We start from the raw sequence: 19,838 nt of genomic DNA, 5'->3' as shown, positions 1-19,838 counted from the left end.
CTAATTTTTTGTTTTATTGAGAGAGACAGAAGGGAGAGAGTTGTGAAGAATGAACTCGTAGTTGCATCACTTTAGTTGCTCATTGATTTAATTTTTTTTAAATGATAGCTGTCAGTTTTAAGTCACCTATTCAACAAGCAAGAAAAGATACTGGCAAAGTTGAAAACATTTTAAATAAATAAAATTTAAAGATGTCAACGTACATTGTTCTAAAGGAGCTTTTTGCACATCTGTGTTTATGAGAAATAAAATATATAAACAAGTTTGTACTCAAACTTGAAATTTAGAAGAAAACTTGTTTTCCAGATAATCTTACCCTATCAGGACAGAAATGTAGGAATATAAGAAAATAAGACATTGAGGGTCATTCATATCTTAATCAGAAGTTGAAATTATTTGTCTCTATTAGGTTTTATTTGGGAGGCGTGGCTGTGGTGAAGTTTTTTTGTTTGTTTTTAATTTTACTTGCTGACACAATGGAATGATTTTTCATTCCCAGGGAACAACATTATTGTACTTCTTAAAACTTTTCTAAAGTTCTGAAAACCATTTAAGATTTGGCTAAGAAGTCCTCCTTGCATCTCAGTAGGTAGACATATATGTTTTACTCCTATTTTATAAAACAAGCAAGTGGGATAGAAAGAAAATAATGTAAGAGAGGTCTAGGAAAATTTAAAAACTTATGCTGCTACCTATCCTGTAGTACCTGCCAGCCCAGCTCCAACTAATGGCATCCCCACTTTCGAACGGTCCTCCTGCCTTAAAATCTCTCACGTTCCAGGAAAATAAAATAAAATAGGATCTTTTCTTTCTGCTTAACAAGAGAGAATACTGGCAGTGCTTTTCCATTTTTCTTTTTTGTTTTGTTTTTAATTTTATTTATTCATTTTAGAGAGGAGAGAAAAAGGGGGAGAGAGAGACAGAGAGGGCGAGAGAGAGAGGAGAGAGAGACAGAGAGAGAGAAGGTGGGGAGGAGCTGGAAGCATCAACTCCCATATGTGCCTTGACCAGGCAAGCCCAGGGTTTCGAACCAGCGACCTCAGCATTTCCAGGTCGACGCTTTATCCACTGCACCACCACAGGTCAGGCAGTGTGCTTTTCCATTTTTGAAGACAGGAAGTCAGCTTCATCTTTCTCCTCCTAATCTCAGAAGAAAGGATTGGAGTGTACTCTATAGGAGCTTTCATAGAGTCCTATATAAGTTCTGTTTTGGCTTCACACCTCTCCCAGGGGTGTAGCTTGGACAGGTGGAGACAGGTGAAGATCAGAGCTTTGCAGAGAGTTTAGGTAAAACCTGTAGAAAGAGAATATTTCTCCCCAGACAGCTTCCATCAGCATTCTAACCATCTATTTATCTGCCTAGTGAGGACCCTTGGAGGGCTGCCAAAATGATCAAGGGCTACATGCAGCAACACAACATCCCCCAGAGAGAGGTGGTCGATGTCACCGGGCTGAACCAGTCACACCTCTCACAGCATCTCAACAAGGGCACTCCTATGAAGACCCAGAAGCGGGCTGCCCTGTACACCTGGTACGTCCGAAAGCAACGGGAGATCCTCCAGCGTAAGTGTTTTTAAACCTCCCCCTGCCTCAACCTGGAGTGACCTTTGCCCTAACTCTGACCCCTGTGGGATAGTCAGTTTTCCCTTCGTCAGGAAAGCACTTAGTAAATATAAGGAAGCTGCCAGGTGAATTTGGTTTTCGTAATACCTTATGATGGATTAGCTTATATCATTATCTTCTTCCACAGTCCCTTACGACCCATCCAGGTGTTTTGACAAGTACTCCAGTATGCAATTTACCTTGAATTTTTTGGTCTCTGCTTCCAATGTCTTCCTCTTTGAAACCAAGTGGACTGTCATTTTCAAAGTAAGCAAAGCAGCTCCCCTTGGCACATGCCCACAAATTTGAGTTCCCAAGGAAGACTTTTCATAGCAATCAATAATAGTGATCACTACTACTGTTATTTTCCTCCCCTCTGGAAAAAATATTATTTAAAAAATAGAGAATATTTGTAGAGAAACATATATTCAGAACCTGATCCTGTTGTGTGTGTGTGTGTGTGTCTGTGTGTGTGTGCATGCACGCGCCCAGGTGTGCGTATTGAGGGGAGCCGGTTGGTGACTGAGTTCTGAGCAATTGAAGGTGCTTACTCACATTTACCAAAATCGGTGGAGTTTAGGGAACCTCAGCTGGTGACCCTGTCTAATGAAGAAGCTGCTTCTGGCTAAGGCAGGACACAGTAACAGTGTCTGTCTTTGGAACTCTGACCAATCAATTCTTTTCAGTCTTGTTCCCTAAAATTTTCTTTCTGTCCCAAGATTTCTTTCACTCAATAATACCGAGAGATTTTTGTTTTGAAGCCTAGGGAAGTTTGAACTTCATGTGAATGGCCAGAGTATGAATGACATACTATTTTTATTTTAGGAAAGTCTACTTTTACATTATACTTTAGTTCTTTTGATTCCACCCTTTCCTAGGAACATTTTATATGGGTTTTCAGTCCTCCACGCACTGTCCTCTGGGCGGTGGGTTTCTCTGTCAAGATATCATTTCCATCACTTTCTGGGTTGTGTGTTTTCCCTCTTGCTGAATGGCCACTTTTGAAAATCCCTTTTGCTTTTTGTCATACACTGCTGCAAAGTGATTGTTTCAGTATTTATTGTCTTCATGTCTGGGGGCTGGAGAGGCCTTCGTGATGGAAGGAAAGGTTTTTTTAGGCATTCATCTTGTATTATGGTCATTTGCTCTTTTGTTAGAAGCATTAAATGGATAGATTTGAAGCAGCAAAGTAAGAGCCCTTTTCTGTGTTGGGGAAGGGGCTCCGGGTTGATCCACCATCCATGGGGACTAGGTCTGTAAGAATTTGGGTTTCTGACGTGAAGCAACTCTCTGTCCTTCCTGTAAAGTCCATTATCAGGAGTCACGCCCCATGTGACATCTTTAATTTGAGCTGCCTCTCTGTGTCCAGTGGGAGCTCCCTCGGGAAGGAGAGAGAGACAGAAAAGGCCAACTGGAAGCTTCTAAAAAAGCAAGAAACCCCAGAAAATTTTTCAAGATACTTGAAAAGGGCCTTTTTACAAACATGTATGATAGTCCCTACAAGAAATTTTTTAAATTGTTGTTATTATCGTTCAAAGTCAAATGAGACCTAAAGCTTAAGAAACATTTTTTAAAGTTCTGTAAATATATAGGCTCCTATTAGGTGCCAAGCATGGAGCTGGGCTGTGAGACACAGAGGTCCTTTTCTCCAGAGACTTAACAGCCTAATGAAGGGATGAGAGGTTTGAATAAATAATTACAACTGCCTTCTAAAAGCTGTTATAAAAGTATGTACAAGGCTCATCGGGAGTTGCGAAAACTGCCTAGAAACATCATGGAAGGCTTCATGGAAAAGGTGACATTTGAACCAAAGTCTGACGTATGACTATAACACACATTCATGGGATAAAAATTAGAAAGTGAGATAAATAAAGGAGGGGTGGGAGGAAAAAGAAAGAAGGGGGAGAATTAAAAAAAATTCTATTACAAATTTTCTTGAAAAACTAAAAATACTAAATGATAATATTCATGGGCCCTTCTACCTACATAGAATCTCCTTATTCAAACTGTCTTCCGAGTCTGTAGAGGCTACTGAACTCAGCTTCTCCAAATTAATTTTTATCAGCAGTGAACATTTTCATTCCCTTCTTGTTCCCCTACTCCAAACTAATCTGGAAAGAAGTGAAGGGAGTTGGTGGTGGCCAGAGGACATGAGAGAGTCTAGTTCTTCAAAAATGGAAAGAGGCCAAGGTCCAGGCCCTGAGGTGAGTAGAGCCTGGTTGTTTTTGAGCACCTACAGGCAAGTGCGCCTGGCCGATACTGGCGTGCTCTAGGCTTGGAATCCCATGCAGGTTGCTGCCTCCTCCAGGGCCGCTGACAGGCAGTCCCACATTAGGGTCAGCTGTGAATGTGTTTCACATCCACCACAGACAAAACCTCAGGATTCAGTTTTGTTACCTCCACCTAAGTCAGATTGGAAGGTTTTATAGGTGTATTGTTTGTGTTGTGTTTTTAGTGAGACATGATAAAGAGGGTGCTGGTTAGGAACTTTGGGTTCTACAGGCTGAGTTTTACATCCTGGCTTCTGCCCCATGTCCTTGTGGCTCTGGGCAAGTCATTTGGCTAGCTTGAAGCTCAGTCTCTTCATCTGTAAAATGGAGATAGCAACACTTGTTGCATGGAGAGGTTGTGCGAATTAGATGAAGGGACACATTTAGAGAACTTTATTCAATACCCCACCATAGAAATGGTTCAATGGTTAACTGTTACCACATTTGTTCACATCAAGTGAAGAACCTCAAATTGGTCCCAGATCCTTGGGCTAATGTATATTGATTTTGGCTATTACTCATCGTGATTCCACAGGACCACAGGAAAGTGAGAAGACACTGAGACAGACCCCCACTGAGCAGGGAACTTCTCTCTACTCCTCTGGTGGGTTATCCCTAAAGTAACTGCACTTAGATTGTGGCTGTGGAAACCAAATAATATAGGAAGTGTGAAAGCACTTTTTTTTTTTTTGTATTTTTCTGAAGTTGGAAATGGGGAGGCAGTCAGACAGACTCCCGCATGCGCCCGACCAGGGTCTACCTGGCATGCCCACCAGGGGGCGATGCTCTGCCCATCTGGGGCGTCACTCTGTTGCAACCAGAGCCATTCTAGCACCTGAGGCAGAGGCCATAGAGCCATCCTCAGCGTCTGGGCCAACTTTGCTCCAATGGAGCCTTGGCTACTGGAGGGGAAGAGAGAGACAAGAGAGGAAGGAGAGGGGGAGGGGTGGAGAAGCAGATAGGTGCTTCTCCTCAGTGCCCTGGCCGGGAATCGAACCCAGGACTCCTGCATGTGAGGCCGATGCTCTACCACTGAGCCAACTGGCCAGGGCGTGGAAGCACTTTTAAAAATATAATTTCAAAAAAAATAATAATAATTTCCAGCCCTGGCCGGTTGGCTCAGCAGTAGAGCTTGTGAAAGTCCCTGGTTCAATTCCTGGTCAGGGCACACAGGAAAAGCGACCATCTACTTCTCCAACCCTCCCTCTTTCTCTCTCTCTCTCTCTCTTTGTCTTCTCCTCCTGCAGCCATGGCTCGGGTTGAGCAGGCTGGCCTCAGGCACTGAGGATGGCTCCATGGCCTCGCCTCAGGTGCTGAAGTGTCTCAGTTGCCAAGCAATGGAACAGCGGCCCTGGATGGGCAGAGCATCGCCCAGTAGGAGGCTTGCTGGGTGGATCTTGGTTGGGGCACATTCAGGAGTCTATCTTCTTCCTTGCCTCTCACTTAATTAAAAAATAATAGTAACTTCCATAGGAATTTGGCTCATCATCATCATCCTGACTAGGGGCAGGTGTTCTAAAGATTTTTAGGGCCCCTTAGGTTTTTACCCAATCCCATTCCACAGATGAAGAAACTGAGAGACCAGGGATTTAAGTAATTTGGCTGGGCTCTACCTTATCCCATTGAGCCAGTGACTTCCTGACAGTGAATTTGGCGGAAACTCTTAGGTATCTAAAGGAGTTGTGGGGAACCAGTAAGAACAGAGCCCTCAGTGGCCTGAGAATCATCCAAAATGGGTGGGATCCAAATAACAGGATTTTGGGACCAGTTGTCTCTGAGACCTGTGGGAGTGATTTCAGGAACCGAGAAAGAAAAACATCAAGGTCCAGAACATAGGGACCAGGAGTTAGGAAATGAATCTGTTATGTGTCTTTGCTCAGCAGGGTGCTTGGCTTCTTTGCTTATTCATCTATAAAATGGAATCAATCACCCCAATGAACCCTGCTTCATGCAGATGTCAGGAAAAGAACAACAAAGCTCTCTTCTCCCCTAAGTAATTATCCAATTTCACTTCATATAGGCTAGGGCGTTACTACTGAGCAAGCTGCCATTTTTTTTCTTATTTTTTCAACCAAAATGTATTGAGGATCATGATATGCCTGGGTCCTGGGAACTGGACAGACAGAGAACATCATTCCAGCTGCATTTATCTTTCTCCAACTCATTGAATACTGTTCCTAAACAGTCCTGTGTTTGCCATCTTCTGCATTTGCCATCTTTTGAATGTGTGGGTAGGTCTGTAAAGACTGTTTCCTCATAAATTGATACCTGAACACACACACACACACACACAATTTCCTTTGAAATTATCTGATATTTAAAGAGCTTCTCTTTTCAATTCAAAGGTCCAGTTATACTTATTTCAAAGCTGTGGTAAAAAGTTTGGGGTTTGAGGTTTTTCTAAGAAGATAACATTTTTATTATTATTATCTTTTTTTACAGAGACAGAGAGAGAGTCAGAGAAAGGGATAGATGGAGACAGACAGACAGGAACACAGAGATGAGAAGCATCAATAATCAGTGTTTCGTTGCGACACCCTAGCTGTTCATTGATTGCTCCCTCACATGTGCCCTGACCGTGGGCCTTCAGCAGACCGAGTAACCTCTTGCTGGAGCCAGCGACCTTGGACTGAAGCTGGTGAGCTTTGCTCAATCCAGATGAGCCCGCGCTCAAGCTGGCGACCTCAGGGTCTCGAACCTGGGTCCTTCCGCATCCCAGTCCGAGGCTCTATTCAGTGTGCCATCACCTGGTCAGGCTAAGAGGATAACATTTTAATGTAGATACCTAGGATATATGAAAAGAGAGGAGAGCTATGCTCAGCCTCTGAATATTTTGTCAAACTGAAAAATTGTACCTTTGAGCAGTTTCCCCCTAGACATGAGGCTTGAGTTCATCCCCCTGAGATTAAAACACAAGAATTCAGGATACAGAGTGTTGCTTCATGTCTAAGGCCGGTGAGCCAATGGAAAAAAGTAATAATAAATTGCTCTTAAAGCAACGGTTGATCACCTCTGAACTCCTTCAAAGAAAGGAAAGGGATTGCTTTGGTGGGATAAACTCAGGTGGGCATTGAGGGGCCTGTTGGGAGCCCCCTTCTCTAAATCCTCACATGTAATACAGCAGGTTGCAAAGCCTAGGGAAAGGAATAAAAATGTTTTTGTTCGTCTGTCTGTCTGCCAAGTAAAGGCTATAGACCCTATCAAATCGACTCCTTTCTCTTTTTTCAGAATTCAACCAGACAGTCCAGAGTTCTGGAAATATGACAGACAAAAGCAGTCAGGATCAGCTGCTGTTTCTCTTTCCAGAGTTCAGTCAACAGAGCCAGGGGCCTGGGCAGTCCGATGATGCCTGCTCTGAGCCCCCCAACAAGAAGATGCGTCGCAACCGGTTCAAATGGGGACCCGCATCCCAGCAAATCTTGTACCAGGCCTACGACCGACAAAAGAACCCCAGCAAGGAGGAGAGGGAGGCCTTAGTGGAGGAATGCAACAGGTAACACCACCAGAGCTCACTTGGGCAGGTGGGCAAGCACATGGACCCGACACCCATCCCTCAGTCCTGGGATATTGAGACACTGGTCACCCGAATAAGGGTGACTCAGTTAGGGTTTCCCAAAATATGTTCCATGGAACTGTAATTTTAAGCCATTCATAAATAACTTTGAGAAACATCATATATATACTTCTTCTTAGGGAGTCATGACATACATTAATACAGGGGTCCCCAAGCTTTTTACACAGGGGGCCAGTTCACTGTCCCTCAGACCATTGGAGGGCCAGACTATTAAAAAAACTATGAAAAAAATCCCTATGCACACTGCACATATCTTATTTTAAAGTAAAAAAACAAAATGGGGACAAATACAATATTTAAAATAAAGAACAAGTAAATTTAAATCAACAGACTGACCAGTATTTCAATGGGAACTATGGGCCTGCTTTTGGCTAATGAGATGGTGGTGCCCCTTTCGGAAGTGCGGCGGGGCCGGATAAATGGCGTCAGGGGGCCATATGTGGCCCACGGGCCGTAGTTTGGGGACCCCTGCATTAATATATTAAAGGCCCTGACAAGTCCTTTCAGTCAGGAAACCCACTTAGCTTTGTTGAACTGGTCGTTAACTGGGGAATCTTTTTTTTTTTTTTCCTAAGAACTACCCCTGTGAACTATTATTCCAGGGAAGATATTCTGGAGAGTGCTGGTCTAAAATAAGATGCCAATGAAATGGGAATCCTGTGTTTGACCTACATATAGACCAGGGAAACAGTTGTCCCTTAGCCACAGACTGGCTCTGGCCTCAACCAATTGTATCTCCACTGATCCAAAAGAAAACTTGGCTGGAGAACAAGACTTGGTTGAACCTGTTCTGTCCGCTCCACCCACACTGCTTAAGAGTTCTTTTTGTATCTTAACAACTACATGTAATTTTAAAGAAAACTATTAGAAGTCCTTGGGATATCTTTTTGCTTCATTCCTGCCCTACCTACCCTAACTCCAACAGTAACTTTCTTAAGATTCTGCTCTGGGCTCTGGGCTCTCTCTCCGTCTCTGAGCGGGAATGGCTCTGGCAGTGGGAGGATGCAGCCAGGGAGGTCAGGCCAGAAAGTAGGAAGCAAAGTGAGTGGCAGTGATAAAACTAGACACCAGCCATCTCTGCATGCCCTTCTTTATATCTCACCCAGCCTGCATGTTGGGAACTCCTGTAGTGAGAAGAAGGGATCTGGCTTCTCTGGCACCCTTTTGGAGTATCTAAACCCCAAAAGACCACCATTCCTTTAGAGTGCTAAGAAGGGACTCTATAGCACAGCCAGCAAAGGGCTTTGCCTTTTGTGGGGTGGGAAGAAGAGCAATATAAGGTGTCAGGAAGCCCCGTCTGGTCTTTCCACTGCATTGCCTGTCCCCAATGACTCTCTTCTTGCTGGAGTGATCTCAGAGGTGAAGTCCCTGGCTTCTAGGCAACAGAGCTGGCTTGGTACCTGTGTTTGGCCCCATTCTAGCCATCTGATCAGAGAACTACATGGCCACCTTTTCTCAGGACAGGCTTTTTCCCAGGCTCCCACTCTGTCCTGGGCCTCTTCACATTCCTAACCAAGACCACTGTGACTGTGTTTGGGGCCAAGCAGAGCTGATCGCCTCCTGGCCACCCTCGCTCACCTTCTCTCTTCCATCCATTCTCAGGGCAGAATGTTTGCAGCGAGGCGTCTCCCCCTCCAAAGCCCATGGCCTGGGCTCCAACTTGGTCACTGAGGTCCGTGTCTACAACTGGTTTGCGAACCGCAGGAAAGAGGAAGCATTCCGGCAGAAGCTCGCCATGGACGCCTACAGCTCCAACCAGACACACAGCCTGAACCCCCTACTCTCCCATGGCTCCCCCCACCACCAGCCCAGCGCCTCTCCTCCCAACAAGCTGTCAGGTAAGCAGACCCTGGACCCTACCCTACTACCTTGGCCACCAGACCAGCCTGCTTCTCCCAAGGATCTCATCTGGCTCAAGATTGTTCAGAGAAAAAAATGCTTTGAGATGGCCCAAGGGCTGGCCCCATCTGTTGCCAGAATATTCTTGTGAAAATAGTGTGTGGCTATGGTCAGATTTCCTCTGAGTCCTTGCTTGGTCTACAGGGAGCCTTCTCTGGTCCCCTTTCTTCTCCCTCTGTGGCTGTGACTCAGCAGGTCAGTGCTGCCCTCAGCCTGGACTGAGAAGGCTACCTTGTTGGTACGCCAGGTCCAAATGACAGGCAGAGAAGTCGCCTGTCTATATTGTAGGGCAAGGTTGTGTCCAGCTCCAGCAGGAGAAGCCTGGGGGCCTCTGGGGACGGGCCACTCTATGGGCCTTTGCTTGTTGGCTTCCGTACTCTGCTAGAGTTAGAGCGGAGTCGGTCATTTGAAACCTTTGCAGTGATGGGTTGGCCAAAACTGATTATCTACTGGGTGTTTCTGTGTGCCAGGCCCCAGCCTGGATTAGGATGCCTCTGCTGTGGGGGATGGGCCGGTCTGGATGGAATCCCACATCTACAATGTGGAACAGCACCCCTACATGCTGAGCACTACACCAGGCATACACTGGGGTGAGCACTTCTCCCCTGGGACTTAGATCTTCCAGGAAAGCTGGCTTCCCAGAATGGGTGCACTTATTGAGGCCAGTTTGGTGGCTGTATAGGTGAAGTGTGTCATGGTCAGTCCCCTGCTTGCTCTGGAATAGGGTTTATGAAAGAAGAGCCAAGCACTATTTCTAACCTGGGAGTGATTCTGAAACCTGTCCCTCCCTTTGCCTGCTGGTTGCGCTTATGCTGGGAGAGGCCCAAGATCTGGAGCTGACCTAAGTGTTGGTGGGGAGGGCGGAGTGCAGGCTCAGAGGCACCAGCTGGGTGGTATCCAAGCATTTGTTCCACACTGTACCCTCCCATGGCATGACCTCTTCACGGTCTCTGGGAGCCTGGGCCAGGGCTCAGAGCTTCTTTGAACCCTGCTCACACAGATGGAAAGGGCTCAGCCACATGGGGAGAAAGTTTGGGTTACTCTTGAGAGGCAGTCAAGACCCCAGACCAGCACTGGTCTGATCGCAGAGTAACTTAGCTCTTTATAGACATTCAAAGCAGGGCACAGAGGACAGCGGCAAATGGTTTGTGGTGGACTGAGCAGCACTAGGGCACTTGCTGCCCGCAGTGATCCATGGCCTGGCGTGGTGTTGCATCTGGGAGCCGCAGGGGGCGTGGTTGGGGCAAGGGGCATTATTGAGAAGACAATGGCTATTGTGCTGGGACTTGTGATCTCCACACCAAAGTCAGGGATCCTGCAAGCCAAACAAAGGCGCAGCAGCTTTCTGACAAGCTGGGGTTGTGGTGAGGTCACCACGGAGTAGTTAGCTTAGGCATTCTGTGTATTGACAGGAGGCCCAGAGAGCTGGGGCTGGAGGGATGGCAGCGGGTCCTGGAGACCAGGCAGGGCTCAGACACTCCTCTGATCAGTCTGAGAAGGCACGTCCTGCTGGAAGTGGATTCTCTGGGGGCCCCAGAAGTCTTGGTGTTTTTAAAAACCATGGGATGTTAGAACTGGGAGGGACTTTGAAGAAGGAAGCTGAGGCCTGCTGAGCCCCCCCAAGCCATACTTTCCATAGCACTGGTATTAGCGGAGTTCCCACCAATGCCTGACACCATGATAGTGATGAGTAAGACCCATGTCCCTACCCCTGTGAGATTATTACTGGGTTGGAAGGCATTGTGCCAGTGTGGAGTCCCCAGGGCCAGCTTGAAAATGAAGTCATCTTTGTGGGCTCTGTGCATCTTTCTAGGGACAGGCTGCTATTTATGGAGCTGTGCTTGTGGAACACTGTTTTGTTTACCTATGGGCTGTCTTTCCCTCCATCTTAATTTTGATCACTCATCTTGATCAAACTCGGGTTTGATCGAGCTAGCCCTTGTTTACACCCGGGGACTGGACTCTCTGGACTTGGTTTTGAATCCTGGTTAATGCCCATAACTACATGGCCAATTCACATACCTTCTCTGAGTCTGACTTTCCTGTTTGTAAAATGGAGAAATAGTACCTACCTCCTAGGGTCCACGCAAGGGTTAAATGAGAAAATGTATAATCACCATCTTTCCCAACAAACCATGACTACTATCATTATCATTCTTCTTATTATTACCGAGGACTAAACAAGTGGCAGTGGAAAAAATGACAGGCAGCAGAAAGCTATTTCATTTTAGATTTCACACCCTGGGGCCTTATTCCTAAGAGGCAGTGAGATGTGTCCTGGCTGGGCCTGGTGGCATAGGCCAGTGCCTGGGGTGCAGGCTGCTGGGATCAGTTCTGGTGTCCCCTCTCAGGCTGCTGTGATGGGCTTCCTGGGAGAGCACCTGGCAGACAGCAGGTCGGAACCCAGTGCTCAGGGAAGGCTTTAGTCTGCAGAGCCTCATGGTGTACTTCCCGCCGCCACAGTCCCCACAACCAGGGCAAGGTCTCTTGGTCTCTAACCAGGCCCCAAATATAACTGGCTGCAGGACACAAAAAGAGAGAGCTCTTGGGTGGCCAAGGAGAAACCAACACTTAGAGTCAGCATGAGCAAGCGCTAAGGATGGGCTGGGGGGACAAGGCCCCAATCCCCACCCTTCTTTACCCTCCAAACACCAGCACCTGGAGGCACCTTAGAGACAAATCTGTCTCTTAAAGCCTCTTCCTGTGGAGGACAGCATCCTTTCACTAACTTGGCCCCTTACCTCTCAGCCACATTCAGCGGGTTGTGGCCCACTTGCCCACGATGACCACGGTGTGACCCTGGTCTTGGAATGTCCTGCACAATAGGAGTGGCAGGAGGAGCACTTTGCCTCTGTCAGCAGCTGATTGGTTACAAGGTGCCCTACAAACACACTGTCAGCAGAATCAGCTGTTTTCAGCGTTGCCCCTCCCGGCTTTACAATCACACAGCAGCATGCAGCCCAGGGTTGTCATGGCTTTGTCTCCCTTATGCATGCTTAATTGACAATTAAGTTGGGGCTTTGAACCAGCCTGGCTGCTGCTGATGGGCCTTTGTCTTTCCAGGGAGTGTCACAGGGGCACCCTTTGTTTGCTCTTCCTGGGGGCCTGGAGTTACTGTAGCAGGCTGCCGGCAGCCATTTATCTTCAGCCTGGAAAGCCTTTATCTGTGCCCCCCACCCCATTCCAACTCTTGCCAGCAGGAGCTGTCTCTGGTTATAGGCCCCATGACAGCCCATTCTGAGGCCATTGAGCAGGCCCGGAGTGATGGTCCCTACCTCAGTTCTGTAGCAGAATCAAGAGAAAGGCCCCTGAAAGGTCAGGGAGCAGGGCTGTGGCAAGGAAAAGGACTGGTTGGAGACTGGTGCTCGTATTGATTGGCTCAAGGAGAACGAGGAAGTTGGCATGGGAAGGAAGCTTGGCTAGCCTTGGCCCATGCCATGGGATCTGGCTGCGTGATCTGTGATGGCCTTGCCTTGCTCACTGTACCCTTTGCTCCAATCTGCAGCAAACTCACCTGGCTACCTCCCGCAAACTCACCCAGCTGCCTTGCGACTGCAGGCAAGGGGCAGGTCTTCATCGGCCTTCACTCACCCCACACATAAAGTCCTCATCCTTGTATCACCTTTGCAGATGGAGATCAGGGCTCATTCTCCTGTAAAGAAAGGGAGGCACCGAGGTGTGCAGAAGCCCTTGCAGGGTAACTTTCAGTTACCGCAGCCATGCTCCTTTACCTAAGGGGAGATGGGGAGACATGCATTTCTGTGGCTGCTTACTCCCCCCTCCCTCTGGACTCTAGTCTTCGCCCTCCAAGGCCAGTGAACTTGATTGCCCTGACAGTCAGATCAGAGCTTGAAATCAAGGCATCCTGGCTCCCCCTTAACCCCTTTTACATCTGTAGGAATCTAACCCTGAGTCTCAAACAAACCAAACTCTGGGCTAGGATATCTGTGTGGTTGCTATGGTTTTCCTTGGTGCTGAAATCCACAGGACCCAAGGAAATCTCCAAAGGGCCCAGTGGCAGGGTTGTAACTAAAGTGAATCATCATAACAGTTAGTGTTGATTGAGAATTTCCTGGGTACCAGGCCCTGGGCTGAGTAGCTATGTGCATCATCTTTAATCCTGACAACATTCTTGACTGGTAGAAACCATCTGTATCCTTATTCCCATTTTATAATCAAGAAAGGTAAAATGTTTAGAATCTACGTGATTTGCCCAAGTTCATATAGTTAGTAAGTGGCACGGGCAGGTTTTGAGCTGTTACACACTGTCCATCTCTCTTTGCTTTATACAGATGCTAAGAACTCTTCAGGCATGAAAACCAACACACACACACACACACACACACACACACACGTACACACACACATAATCTTCACACAGTCCCTTCTTCTCCCAAGTTCTTACTGCTCTTCTCTGAATGACAAAGAGGCTTTGAAAGAGCATGGCCAAGGAGGTGGAGTAAGGGGGGGGGGTGTGTCTCTCAGTCTGGTTGTTTTACTGCTTCCCCCCACCCAACCATTGCCCCTGACCCAGGTGGATTCTGTGCCCTGCTTAGGAAAGAAATCAAAGCCCCCTCCTTCACGACTCCATCACCATCTGGTGGTGATTTGAACTGCCTTTGCAGTCTGCCCTGTCTGGGGCACTAAATGTCTTAACAACTTAATGGGGCTTCTTAGACAGTGCAGGCACCTCAGCTCACCTCTGGAGCCCCATCCTCTCCCTGCACATCAGACAAGGGGAGGGGGTTTATGAGTGCCGTTGTAAAAATATTCATCTCTGCAGCAAATGTCCCTAGAGTAAATAAGCCCCATTGTCCCTAAGTAGTAGCAGATTATTTCAGTTCATAACAGAAACAAATCCTGCCTTGGAAAATCTGCTATTTTAGGAAACCCTTTTGTATTGACTTGTATTTGAGTGGTGGACATGGCTCCAGTATTCTCCTTCATAGGGATTATCATTTTATCTGTGACATGTGAAGGTCATTTTATCTTGCAGTATCACCCCCATGGGTTGCCACTAGACTGGGGAAGACAATCAAGATATTAATGAGATTAAGAGTCCAGCCTTCAGAGCATTCTGCCTGAGACCTTCCCCTGATAGGAGACCAACCCCAGCCTGCATACAAAGAAACTGGGCTGCCAGCAAGGCTCCCAGCCTCTGCTCAAAGGGGCCAGGAGATAGTGGAGTCCTATCACTGTAAGCAGCCTATTGGCCATGCCTAATCCCCCTGAAGGACCCTTAGAGGATTCAAGGACTCTTTGTTGCCTCTAGTTAGCTCTGAGGAGGAAGGAAGCTGCCTGCCAGCACAGAGCCCTGGCCTGCAGGGAATGGGAGAAGTGCCGTTGGAATCTGTTTGCTGAAGGTTTGAGGGGAACTGACAGGCACTTGGAGAATGAGACACTGAAGGTGCAGAGAGAGGCAGAAATTGGTGTGAGGGTCTTGGAAGCTTACTGCTTGAAGGGAAGGCACAAGATCTGGCCTTATGCCTCTGCCCACTTTTCAAGAAGAAGTACAAGCATAAGTGAGGAAGGGGGGAAATATATATATATATATATATATACACACACACACACACACACACACACACACACACACACACACACACATATGTGTGTGTGTATATATATATATATATATGAATAAAACATGGCCCCCAAATAAAATTAAATGAAGCATTCAATTGTGGTTATCATCCTAACTATTCACGGGACTTCTAGTACTGGGCTTAACAAACTTTTTCTGTAAAGAACCAGATAGTAAAAATTTTGGTTTTTCAGGCCATACTGTCTCTTCTCGACTCTACCTTTATAGAGAAAAAGCAGCTGTGGACCACATATAAATGAATGCATGTGTCTGTCTTCCAAGAGAATTTGATTCATGGAGTCCAAAACTTAAATTTTTAAATAATTTTCACATATCACAAAATATTCTTCTTTTGATTCCCCCCCCCCTTCAACCATTTAAAAATATAAAAACCATTCTGAGCTAATGGAGTATACAGACAGGCTGCTTTAGCCTGTGGACCTCCTTTGCTGACCCCTGCTGTAGACAACAGTTTCTAAACCATAATGTACTTTACAATCAATTGGGGAGCTTCTAAAATTCCCAGTGTACAGACTGTGTTATAGATGCCCAACCACCAACAACTCTGACGTTTAGCATTCACTGAAGATACTCTCTGGGAAATCCTTTTATAAATCCAGTGGGTGTAACAACAAAATCATGGGCTATATGTAGATGCAGGGTTGAATTCCAACGTCAATTTGACCACTTATTAGCTGTGTGACCGTGGACAAGTCTCTGGGATCTCCGAGTCTCTGTTTCTCATTGCGTGAAGCGGGGACACCCACCCACTCAGGCAGACACTGGAAAGATTCAGTGAGAACACATGTAGAGCGCCCTAGAGGTAGCAGGCTCTCATAAATGGTAGTTGTTACCATTCTTGTGGAGCTTTGTTCACTTTTACTGTTTTTTGTTTTTCTTGCTTTTCCTCTGGGAGGTTTCTTTCAATTCTGATTTTTAGAGCATTTTAGTATTTCCAGCTAGATAAGACAGTCAATTTGGTTTTTGCAGCAGACCCAGGCTGACTTCTTGTCGTATGTGATCATTTCTCATTCTCCCAGAAGGACTGCTTGGTAACACCTATAACCTATAGGCATTTCCAGTGCCATCTCCAGTGCCATAGGCATTTGCCAGTGCCATGGCAAATACACTAAACAACGAGAGTAAGCTGGGAAGTGCCAAGGATTGTGGTGGGGGCCGAGGGTCATGAAGATTAGCAGGAGGTCAGGTTCATAAGGTGACCCTGAATTTCCTACCCCTAATAGGGCATTTTTCTCCTTTAATTAAAGGAGGTGTGAATATTTTGCTTGTTAGTAATTAACCCAGGTAACCTGCAAATTGGGGGTGGGGTGGGACGTGGCACTTTCCTGGGGGAGGCCACATCTGAAAAAGTTAATGGCCTTTGTTCTTAGGAGGAAAGCTCCCCCAAACTTTAGGCAAGGAGTGGTGAGAAGGGGAGGGTGGACCCAATCCCTGCAGTGAGCACAGCTAGCCTCAGGAGCTCCTGAGGACTGAATTTCAGGAAGTCACATCCCTCAACCTGTGAAAATGCATCTGTTTAAGACACCTTCCCATTGCCTCTGCTCAGGCTTCAGCAACCTGCTTAACAGCGCACTTGTGTGAGATCTGCCAGTGAGGAGTCCAACAATGAGGAATCCAACAGCGAGGCTCAGCCTCTTGAATGCTTTCGGGAGGTCAAGAGCCAAGTTTCTCAGGACAAGTACTGGGCATGTCCTTCCCAAGTTGGAGCAACACCATGCAGACAATCTTTAGTACTTAATGACTTTCCCAAAGGGTGTGTGCATCTCCAAGGCCAGGTGGTTACAGGCAGTCCCTAGATAGGACCTCAAACGAGTATGTCTGGGTAGCAAGGTGTAGCACAGGCTTGGGCTTGAATTGAGGATCCATCACTATCTGGTGGTGTGGTCTCAAACGATTTAGCCTTTTTGAGCCTCAGTTTCTTTATCTATAAAATAGGGAGCATGATGATGCCTATCTTCTTAGGGCTGTTGTGAAGCTTAAATATGATAAAACACTCCCAGTGCCAAGCACAGCGCCCTCCCAGTGTTATTGGGTCAAGTCAGGAGCCTTCAGGGCACTGAGAGGAGGAAGAGCTTCAGGGCTCCCTGGGTTCTTGACCAGGGTGTGGTTTGCAGTTTCTCCCGGGAAGAGTTTCCCTTTTTGTAAACCCTGCTTGTCACTGGAGACATCAGAATGAATGAAACCCAAGTATCAGCAAGATCTGTAGTTCTCAAATCTCCTTCCCAGGCCACATAAAATACATCTGGGGAGCTCATTAAAAATGCCCACGACTCCCCCACTCACATTTTTTAGAATCAGAATCTGGGGTGGGGAGTCAGGCATGTAAAGTTTCAACAGAGAGATCTGGGATGTATAGTCAGGGCTAGACATGAAGGTTTGAAGGGGTTGACAATCAATCTGCTGGCTCTTACTGCACTAGGTAGCTGGGGTGAGGGGTCCTGGATTAGGATTGAGGAGACCTGAGCCACTAAGGAACAGGACTGAGTGACCTTGAGCAAATCACTTAACTTGTCAGGGAATTAGGGTGTTGGATGGCTCACCTCTGACAGGTTCTTATTTAGAGATAGTGTGGACCATCAAGTCTTGGGACCCAGGACTCTGCTGTTTGAATTAACAGAGGGGGGTTTGCCATTGTGATATTTTATTGTTAAGCTCATTGTCTCTCTCCCTCCTGCTCTCCCTCGCTCCTTCTCTATTTCAAGAATTGTGTGCTGTTAGAAGGACCTTTATTAGGGACCATTAGAGCTTTATAGCACCAGCAGATTGGGTGGGGCCAGTCACAATAAACAGATTTATAATGGGTATAAACGAGACATCTATAACTGTGGGAGGTTAACACTTTCAGGGCCTTTGAGTGGCAGTTTGCCTGCCCATGCCTTCTAGCCCTGCCCACTGCAGGGCGCCTCTTCCTGTTGGACCGGGTTGGCAGTTTAGTTCAGTAAGTTCTTGCTCAAGAAGGGTGGAAAACCTCTGAACAACATCTCCTATTTATGTGACATCTATCTGCACAATGGGCACAAAATAGGTGCTTAACTTGTCTCAAGATGTTTTACAAATGGAGTCTTCTTCTCCTTCTTGAGAATCCTACTGCAAGGTGAAATATAGGGTTTGTAGCCAGAGGCGGATTTAACGGTGGGCACACAGGGGATGGGGTGCCCTGGGTCCCGACTTCTGAAGGGCCCTGCAAAACCCCAACTTTACACTTTTTTCTTTCTTTTTTTTTTTGTATTTCTCTAAAGCTGGAAACAGGGAGAGACAGTCAGACAGACTCCCGCATGCGCCCGACCGGGATGCACCCGGCACGCCCACCAGGGGCAACACTCTGCCCACCAGGGGGCGATGCTCTGCCCCTCCAGGGGGTCGCTCTGCCGCGACCAGAGCCACTCTAGCGCCTGGGGCAGAGGCCAAGGAGCCATCCCCAGCGCCCGGGCCATCTTTGCTCCAATGGAGCCTCGCTGCGGGAGGGCAAGAGAGAGACAGAGAGGAAGGAGGGTGGGTGGAGAAGCAAATGGGCGCTTCTCCTATGTGCCCTGGCCGGGAATTGAACCCGGGTCCCCCGCACGCCAGGCCGACGCTCTACCGCTTAGCCAACCAGGCAGGGCCTACACTTTTTTCTAATGACACCAAGTTTGATTTCATATGTGTAATTTTAATTACATACAAATTTACAATCGGTGGTAAAACCTGATAGATAGTATATTTATATTCACTTATTTTCATTATTTCATTACTACACTGCACAGGCCCCGCACAGCTGTGCCCAAGGCCTCAACCGACCTTAATCCACCTCTGTTTGTAGCTCTACCCATTAAAGAAAAAGAAACAAACCAAGTAAGTCTTATTCTCATTGTGAAGAAGGTAGTACCTAAAGTCTCTGAAAGTCTAGCTCACTACATATGTTTTCCAAGTGAGAGAGCTGTGGGCTGTACCAGTATGTAAGCCTGAGTTGGCTTTCTTCACCACTGGGTCTCCAGGCCACAGTCCTATGCCTGGAACATGGTAGAATTCCATATACTTGTGGAATGGAGAAAAAAAATATATATATATATTTTAGAGGGCTTTCTGTCCAGAAGTTTAATGTATAAATCCCCTGCTTTATAATCTGCTATTCAGTTTTAGAGTTAAACTGAGCATGGAATTAGTTTCATTTTACATAATATATGTGTATATTATTATTTAAAGCATATTTCCCCTTTTCTAGGAAAATATTAACCAAAGCATACAGTTCTCAAAAAAAAAAACAAAAACCCTTGAAAAACGTACTATTATTCTTTCTCCCTAATGTTCTATTAGTTTAGTTTACCAGTTTAGCCTACTAGTTTAGTTTAGTTCTTCTAGTTAGTTTTATGTTCTTCTAAATTTGTTCCTTTTGTAACCTCCTGGGCAAGAAAAGAGCTTGAACAGCTCTTCCTGAGTTTCTATTGAGCCAACTGAGGTCTAGAAAAGGGACTGGACTCTTTCCAAGTCAGAGACATTTAGAGACGGAAAGGAAGCCACCCAGCTCTAGGCAGCGACCAGTCCCTCTGGGGGAGCTACCTGAGTACTGCACTCGGGCCAGTGATCCTCTACCTTCCCAAATCTTAGTGCCAGCACCTGGTGCTCCTGAGTCCAGCATCCCTGGGATGGTGATCAGTGGCTATGTCTCATGATGATGGTGATGATGATGGTGATAATGATGCCTTCACTGACAGGGATGAAGAGGCCACGGTCTGGCCAGGCAGACACTCCTGACAAGGCACCTCTGATACCTGCCAGGCCTCTAAGGACCTTTTCCCTCCGTGTCACTTCCCAGTAGGGCCCTGCTTATGAATAGGTTGCAGTGGAAAACCTTTCCTTTCTAAGGATATTTTATTAGCTGTTTAGTCACAATACACATGTCTGTTTATAG

At 46.6% G+C, this 19,838-nt stretch overlaps 1 protein-coding gene and 1 non-coding gene across 8 annotated transcripts in view; one reads left to right on the top strand and one right to left on the bottom strand.

Annotated features, from left to right (window-relative positions):
* HNF1B (HNF1 homeobox B) overlaps positions 1–19,838 on the top strand; it is a 55,503-nt gene that overhangs the window by 3,743 nt on the left and 31,922 nt on the right. For 4 of the 7 annotated variants that reach the window (XM_066262826.1, XM_066262825.1, XM_066262824.1 and 1 more), the window contains exons 2-4: positions 1,364–1,563; positions 7,101–7,365; positions 9,049–9,284. In XM_066262826.1, the coding sequence (XP_066118923.1) occupies positions 1,364–1,563; positions 7,101–7,365; positions 9,049–9,284 (701 nt within the window). The remainder of the gene's footprint in view (positions 1–1,363; positions 1,564–7,100; positions 7,366–9,048; positions 9,285–19,838) is intronic. The other 3 variants (XM_066262829.1, XM_066262828.1, XM_066262827.1) reach the window with 1 other exon arrangement.
* Positions 4,849–4,924, bottom strand: TRNAV-CAC (transfer RNA valine (anticodon CAC)). Its single transcript has one exon. It is a non-coding gene; the product is annotated as a tRNA-Val (tRNA).

Source organism: Saccopteryx bilineata, chromosome 2 (assembly GCF_036850765.1).
Source record: "Saccopteryx bilineata isolate mSacBil1 chromosome 2, mSacBil1_pri_phased_curated, whole genome shotgun sequence".
Lineage (NCBI taxonomy): Eukaryota > Metazoa > Chordata > Mammalia > Chiroptera > Emballonuridae > Saccopteryx > Saccopteryx bilineata.
This window is presented reverse-complemented; position numbering and strand designations above follow the sequence as displayed.